This window comes from Mastomys coucha, unplaced genomic scaffold, assembly GCF_008632895.1.
Source record: "Mastomys coucha isolate ucsf_1 unplaced genomic scaffold, UCSF_Mcou_1 pScaffold23, whole genome shotgun sequence".
NCBI classification, from domain to species: Eukaryota; Metazoa; Chordata; class Mammalia; order Rodentia; family Muridae; genus Mastomys; species Mastomys coucha.
Genome location: NW_022196906.1, coordinates 48,440,831 through 48,448,935, shown reverse-complemented (window position 1 = coordinate 48,448,935; position 8,105 = coordinate 48,440,831). Strand labels below are relative to the sequence as shown.

The window sequence follows — 8,105 nt, the reverse complement described above, 5'->3', positions numbered from 1 at the left end:
TTTTATTACAATTGCTCTGTAGTACAGCTTAAGGTTGGGGACGGTGATTCTACCCGAGGTTCTTTTATTGTTGAGAATAGTTTTCACTATCCTAGGTATTTTGTTGTTCCAGATGAATTTGCAAATTGCTCTTTCCAAGTCTGTGAAGAATTGAGTTGGCATTTTGATAGGGATTGCATTGAATCTGTAGATTGCCTTCGGCAAGATGGCCATTTTTACTATATTAATCCTGCCAATCCACAAACATGGGAGATCTTTTCATCTTCTGAGATCTTCTTCAATTTCCTTCTTCAGAGACTTGAAGTTCTTGTCAAACAGATCTTTTACTTGCTTAGTTAGAGTTACACCAAGGTATTTTATATTATTTGTGACTATTGTGAAGGGTGTTGTTTCCCTAATTTCTTTCTCAGCCTGTTTATTCTTTATATAGAGGAAGGCTACTGATTTGCTTGAGTTAATTTTATATCCAGCTACTTTGCTGAAGTTGTTTATCAGGTTTAGAAGTTCTCTGATGGAATTTTTGGGGTCACTTAAGTATACTATCATATCATCAGCAAATAGTGATAATTTGACTTCTTCCTTTTATTTATTTATTTTTATTGGATATTTTATTTATTTATGTTTTAAATGTTATCCTCTTTCCCAGTTTCCCTTTGGAAACCCTCTATCCCATCCTCCCTCTACCTGCTTCTGTGAAGGTGCTTCCCCACCCACCCATCCACTTCCACCTCTCCGCCCTGGCATTCCCCTACACTAGGTCATCGAGCCTTCCCAGGACCAAGGGCCTCTCCTCCCATTGATGTCTGACAAGGCCATGCTCTGCTACATATGCGGGTGGAGCCATGGGTCCCTTTGTATACTCTCTGGCTATTTATTTATAATAATATTTATTGTCCTTTACTTTGAAGAAAAACTAATTTATTTTAAATGTTCAGTAGACGTTCAAATTAACACAGTAACTTGTGATTTTTATGTTTGTTTTCTGCAGTCATCATCAAATCTTGTAACCCTGTGGTGTTCAGTTTTTACAACTACCTTCGAACACATCCTTTACTTATTCGAAGAAATATTGCGTCCCCTGAAGGAACTTTGGCAACTTTAGGTCTCAAAACTGAGAAAAACATTGCTGATAAAATTAACCTCATTGAAAGAAAATTATTTTTTACCACTGCTAATGCTCATTTTAAAGTTGGATGCCCAGTTTTAGCCCTTGAAGTACTTTCTAAAATTCCTAAAGTAACCAAAATATCCTCCTCAACTGCAAAAAAAGATGAGCTTGACTTTGTTTCTGGAAGGATGGAGAATGGGCCATCAGAATCTAAGCCAGTGAGCAGTAGTGGTGGCGCTTCTGGGGCTGACTGGTCGGCTGTGACTTCCTCTCAGTTTGACTGGAGTCAGCCAGTTGTTACAGTTGATGAGGAGCCTCTCAAGCTCGATTGGGGTGATGATCACGATGGTGCCTTAGAAGAGGATGATGGTGGTGGCTTACTAATGAAGGCTACAGATGCCAAGAAGGCTGGCCAGGACCAGAGCACCTCAGACCCTAGTGCATTAGTGACTCCTCAGGAAGAGGAGTGTGCTGAAGGTGATACTGAGGTCGATGTGATTGCTGAACAACTGAAGTTCCGAGCTTGTTTGAAGATCCTTATGACTGAGTTAAGAACTTTGGCTACAGGTTATGAAGTAGATGGAGGGAAGCTGAGATTTCAGCTCTATAACTGGCTAGAAAAGGAAATTGCTGCCTTACATGAGATATGCAACCATGAATCAGTTATTAAAGAATATTCCAGCAAAGCATACTCTAAAGTAGAGAGTGAACTTCTGGATCAAGAAGAAATGGTGGACAAGCCAGATATTGGTTCCTATGAGCGCCACCAGATAGAAAGACGAAGGTTGCAGGCTAAACGGGAGCATGCAGAAAGACGAAAGCTGTGGTTGCAGAAAAACCAGGATCTCCTAAGAGTGTTTCTCAGTTACTGTAGCCTTCATGGAGCCCAGGGCGGTGGTCTGGCCTCAGTAAGAATGGAACTCAAATTTTTGCTGCAAGAGTCACAGCAGGTATGGTTATCATTTGTTATTCTTCGCTAGTTCAAGAATTTCAGTAGCTCTTCCAGAGAAAGCTGCAAACTTTTTTTTTTTTTTTTTTTAAACAAATGCAAACATTTTCAGCTCCTGTAGTCCTGGGAGGCAGGCACTTGTTTTTAGTGTGGCTTTCTTAGAAGGCTCTAGTAACTAGAAGTTGGTCTGGCTTCTTCTCCTGTTGCTTTGATACGCACTGATCAAACCAACTTGGGAGGAAGGTTTAAGGGATTTGGTCCATTGTCAACAGAGGCCAGTGCAGGAACCCATGGAGGAGTGCTGCTTTCCAGTGTGCTCTTCATGGCTTACTCAGCCTGCTTCCTTAGCACTTCCTGCCCAGTGTTTGTCACTGCCTGTTGTGAGCTAGGATCTCCCACATCTGTCAGTAATTAAGAAAATGTACCATAGACTTGCCTACAGGCCACTGTAATGGGTGTGAATCTTTGAGGTTCCCTTTTCCCAGCTAATTATAGTTTGTGTCAACTTGACAAAACTGACCAGCCCAGAAGCACACTTTAAAAATGTTTATAGTGTGGTTTTTATCTTCATATCTTCTGCATCTGGCACAGCACTGGGGACAGATGAAATGCTCAGTAAGTGCTTGTAGAATGAGTGAACAAGAACAGGAATGTGATGGTTTTAGTCACATACTTACCACCTGCATTTATTGGGTAACCATTGGGGTTTTTCCCCCCTTCATTTTCTCAATTTTGAAGAAAACAAACAAATAAAAAAGCAATTCATTGTCATCTGCAGGAAACTACAGTAAAGCAGCTCCAGTCTCCACTGCCACTACCTACCACATTGCCTCTGCTTTCAGCAAGTATTGCATCGACAAAAACAGTCATAGCTAATCCTGTATTGTATTTAAATAATCACATCCATGATATACTTTATACTATTGTGCAGATGAAAACACCACCTCATCCCAGTGTTGAAGATGTGAAGGTAATGTGAAGTTTGTGATTATTTGATATTGTATACACTGGGAAGGCAATTATTCTTGTATGTGCTCCAATTTTAGTATAGAGAAAATACTTGAAATGTTTTTATGTGTTGCCTTTTCACTTCTAATGAGTTCAAGACTGCTGTGAATTAAAAGTATGCATTCTGTTTGGTTGGTTGGTTGGGTTTTTTTTGTTTGTTTGTTTGTGTTTTTGAGACAGGACCTCACTATGCAACCCTGACTGTCTTGGAGCTCACATTGTAGAGCAGGTTGGCCTTGAACTCAAAAGAGATCCACCTGCCACTGCCTCCCAACACTGGGGATTAAAGGTATGTGCCACCATGCCTGGCATTAAAAGCATGCATTCTTATTTCTGGAAAAAGCTCTCCAGCTTTCCTTTAAGACAGGTAAATACCTTTTTTGTAATAAGATTAATTATCTGGACAGTATTCTTGCTACTTGATAGTCATTTAGGTTTTCTGCTCCCTTACATGAGCTACTAATGTAGAAATATTAACAGCTTTTTGTTTATATGTCAAGAAAATGTGAAGATGTAGGTTGAGGGAGGAGTTCCTTCGATAACTAGCTTCAGGGAAAGTACCCATGCCACTCCTTTCCTGATGATTGTGTTTCTTGGAGGCTGTGCAGTAGGGTAGAGTCAATCAGAATTGCAAGCTGCAACTCCCCTCAGTTCACCTTAGAGCCTATTCTGAATACTTAACCTAATGAATTCCAAGAAATCCCACAGAGCTTGGCAGGGTGTGGGAGCCTCTACTCCCTGCACAGACGTGCCATGTTGCTGTGATTCCAGTCCTGGTGCCTCATGCACAGGCCAGGTCCTGCTGCTTTTATCTCTGCCCCTTCTTCTGACAAGTGTGTTTCATCTTTGTTGAGATCCTGGATTGTCTAATGTCATCTTGTTAGAGATTTCTAATCTATAGCGTGAATTAATCTACATCAGTATTCTTCTAGAGATCGCTTAAATTATGTGTTAGGTTAAGAAAGAGAAAAGATAAAAGCAAGTTGGAAAATGTTCCATTCTTTGGACTTTGGATAATGCTTTTAAAAGGCATGGAACTATCTCTCGAGTCCCTTCCAATTTTATGAAATTTATGAGTCTGAAAGTGTTGATTTGGGTGGAATTTAAGATGAGTTTTTTAAAAATATTTTATGTTAAAATTTTTAAACCTTGTAAACACATTTTTATGACTTTCCTTTTCCTGTGAATACTAACTGCATTATTTGCTTTCTGGAAAATGAGCCACTTCACAGAGTGCTGGATTTACTTACTAGACAGCCGTTGGTATTGATAATATTGAATCTGGTAGAGCTTCCTAAGGCACCTCTTAAATGAAAGCTCTGAAAATTCTATACTTAGTTGGCTTCAATTTTCCTTTATATATTACTATATAAGTCAATTGTTGCAGCATAGGACAAGCCCCAGTCATATTAACACTCATCTTTGTTCAGGACTTTTGGTAAATGTCAGGCTTGTAGCAAGTATATATTTGATAAAGTTATATCTGAATCAATCAGCTTTGTTATTGGGCATGTCTATAAAGATACGTGAATTATTCTAAAAGTTTAAAGGTAGGGTTATATTCTATAGGATCCAGTTTTATTTATGATATTGCTAGTTTCCTCCGTGTTTTCTAACTTTTAAGATGTTGCTGTTATGTAGAAATGTTAGTACAAACTGTAACTGTGGCTGTTTTGGTTTTAGGTGCACACACTTCATTCACTAGCAGCATCACTTTCTGCATCAATTTACCAGGCATTATGTGACAGTCATAGCTACAGGTAAAAAAATCACCCCACGTAGTTTTAATACAGTAAAACATTCAGCTGATCTAGAATTTTATTAGGATTCTCTCTTTTAGGGCCGAAAATAATTCCCCAGTCTAAATTACATGTGTACTTTAATGGATAAAATAGGCCATAAAGAAAGTAAAAAGTATTTCGTTAGTTTAGTTGTCACTCAGTAACAAAAGAGAACTATAGACTGTGATAAGCAGTAATGTGAGTGATCCTAATAGCTGTCTTTTATTCCCTTGAAAGAAAATTTTATTACACAAAATATTTTACACTAGGGATTCTCTATCCTTCCCCCATCAGAAATTACTTTTTAAAAATTAGATTAGTTTCTATGTGTTTAACTGATTTTTCAGTTGAAATTTTAAAAAACTTGAAAAATAGTTAAATATGCTTAAAATTTAGCTTAGACTTTTATATATAGAGGTCCGTTGGTAGTATCATTTTGTTGGTTTTGTCATGCAGTACTGAGAGCAGTTGTTGGTCATTTTACTTGGTGTACAGACGTGGTCCACCCCACCCCCCACCTGAACTGTGTGTCCCCAGACCTTAGCTTTTTGAGATAGCAAATTGGCCAAGCTGGCTGGAACTCACCCTGTAGCTCAGACACGTCTTGAGCTTGTGATCCTCCTGTCTCAGCTTGCTGAGTAGCTGAAATCTGCACTACAAATGCTGCCTTGAGTTTTTGTAAATATCAGATTGCCTGTGACTGTTTATACTTGGCATTTTAATATCTAGGATAGTGTAAGTTATGAGAAATGGAATCACTTGGAAGGATGACCTAGATTAAAATGAAGTATGAAAACATTTAATAGAAGTATATCTACGTGAATATATGTCTAGACCTTTAACTTTTTTTAAATTATTTTTTATTTACATTTCAAATATTATCCCCTTCCCTAGTTTCCCCTCCGAAACCCCCTGTCCCCTCCCCTCATCCCCTCACCAACCCATCCACTCCCCCTTCCCTGTCCTGGACCCTTTCAGGTTAACTGCCTTTTATGGGAACATGTGATATTAAAGTAAAGAGTTGCTCTCTAAAAATGGTCTGCAGTCTGATTTTATCCTAATTAACCCATACTTAAATGACTCTAAAGATTTGAAATGATGAGTAAGGAAGAAAGTTTGATTTAGTTGATACAATCATCAATGACTTGTTTCCTGTTAGTCACTGCTGTGAAAATGGCTCTTAATGAGGTTTAGAGACCTTGCTGTCAAGTGTGTGCTTTAGCTCAGCTTGGACTTCTCTCTGCAGCCAGCTTTACCCTCTGCTTGTCTGTTTCCTCCGTCTCACAAAGCTCTTTAGAGGAGGGAGCCAGTTTTGAAGGGTGGTGACATTAGATTTGGATATTCCTCAGATGTAATTCCCTAGCTTTTAGCTCACAGTTTGAATGTATGGCTAAGCTTAAGCAGTTCTGTAGAGGTAAGAATTACAGTAAACTGGGGCCCAGGAGAGTTTTGTCTTCTGTGCCTTCTGCTAACTGTAACCTCCAGCTTTAAAAAGTGAACTCAGATAGAAAGTATCTTAAGATATTAAGGTTCTGAAAATTTTATAATCATCTGCCCAGGGTAGTAAAAATTGATATGTTGTTTTAAAAGACTATCAATAAACATTTGTAACTAATTTCACGAACATTCTAAAATAAGTTCTCATTACAAAAGTGAACTCAGTCATAAAAACTTACAATTTTTTTGTAATCATCTAAAATAAAATTATGTAAAGCACAATATTCATTTCCTCTGCCTGGGTGGTAACTGAGCCTATTTGTTTTAGCAGTCAGTCAGAAGGAAATCAGTTCACAGGAATAGCTTACCAAGGGCTTCTTCTAAGTGATCGACGACGACTCAGGACAGAAAGCATCGAAGAGCATGCGACACCAAATTCAGCTCCTGCTCAGTGGCCTGGTGAGAAATTCAGTGGCCTTGTGTTGCGATGGGGTGGTTTTTTCTTTTTCAGACCCTTTGTAATTAAAAGAAACTACATGAACTTATTTATTATGTGTGTGTGTGGGGTGGTGGTGCAGATCTCATATGCCTTGGCAGACATGGAAATTAGAGGCAAATTCTGGGTAGTCCTCTTTGTCCACCTTGTGGGTCTTGGGGATCAAAATTAGGTTGTCAAGTTTGGCAGTAAGCACCTTTTTCCACTACAGCATTTCACTAGCCCTGGAATTAAAAAAAAAAAAAAAAAGTGTGTGTGTGTGTGTGTGTGTGTGTGTGTGTGTGTGTGTGTAAAAGAGCGTAGATGACAACCTTGGGTGTTGGTCTTGATAGTGCCCCTTCTTTGAGGCAGGATCTGTTGTTCATTGCTGTGTGTCTCAGGCTACCACAGAGCTTTCAGGGATTTTCCTATGGCTTGCTCTCACTTTGTTGCAAGAGCACTGGGGATGTAGATATGCTTCCAGATCTGGCTTTATGTAGGTTCTGGGGTTTCAAAAGCCCACACTGACTCAGTCTCACATGGTCTCTGCCTACAATTTGTGGGTCAGCTGTGAGCTCTCAGCTAGTGCTACAGCACCTGCTTGCTCCTTGCCACGATATTTATGGACTAAACCTCTGAGCTGTAAGCAAGCCCCCAGTTAATGGCTTTTTAAAGTAAGCTGCCTTGGCCATGGTGTCTCTTTACAGCAGTAAAACAGTAACTAAGATATGTCTCTTGTTTTTTTAAGATAAGGTCTTACCAAATAGCTCTAACTGGCTTCGATCCTCCTATTTTTGGGATTGCTGGAATGCACTACCACACCTAGCTTCTTTGTTTACTTTCTATGTATGTGTATATCTAAAGGATTTTTTAATCAAATATTTGGGATAGTTGTACGCAAATAATATTTTCCATTCAAATATTTGTGTTTTTGCATAAGAACATATATTCTCAGATGTAAGCAGAATGGTTGCCAAATTTAACATTTCTGTGTTGATAAGAGTACATACATTGTTCTCTAGTTGAGACTTGTTTTATATTCTAGTCATCATGTTGATGCCCTTTTTATGGCCCATGACATTTAACTGTGACATTCCCATTAATCTTCTTGAAAGATTACTGAAGTTTCTTCTTTCTTTCATGCCCTTTCTCTTTCTTCCTTTTGTCCTCCCTTTCCTCTCTCCCCAACTTCTATTTTTTCTTTGTCTCTGAGGGTTTCGACACAGTCTTGCTAGGCATCATAACTCAGGCTGGCCCCTACTTCCTGGCTGCTGGACTCTGTATACATACAGACTGCTGGAGCAGTATGTGCCTGGCTTTGTATACATACAGACTGCTGGAGCAGTA

At 39.0% G+C, this 8,105-nt stretch overlaps 1 protein-coding gene across 4 annotated transcripts in view; it reads left to right on the top strand.

Annotated features, from left to right (window-relative positions):
• The window catches only part of Dmxl2 (Dmx like 2), a 143,175-nt gene that overhangs the window by 104,912 nt on the left and 30,158 nt on the right, over window positions 1-8,105 (top strand). For 2 of the 4 annotated variants that reach the window (XM_031346264.1, XM_031346262.1), the window contains exons 24-27: window positions 989-2,058; window positions 2,836-3,027; window positions 4,749-4,825; window positions 6,615-6,742. In XM_031346264.1, coding sequence (XP_031202124.1) covers window positions 989-2,058; window positions 2,836-3,027; window positions 4,749-4,825; window positions 6,615-6,742 — 1,467 coding nt within the window. Of the gene's footprint in view, window positions 1-988; window positions 2,059-2,835; window positions 3,028-4,748; window positions 4,826-6,611; window positions 6,743-8,105 lie in introns of all 4 variants that reach the window. The other 2 variants (XM_031346263.1, XM_031346261.1) reach the window with 1 other exon arrangement.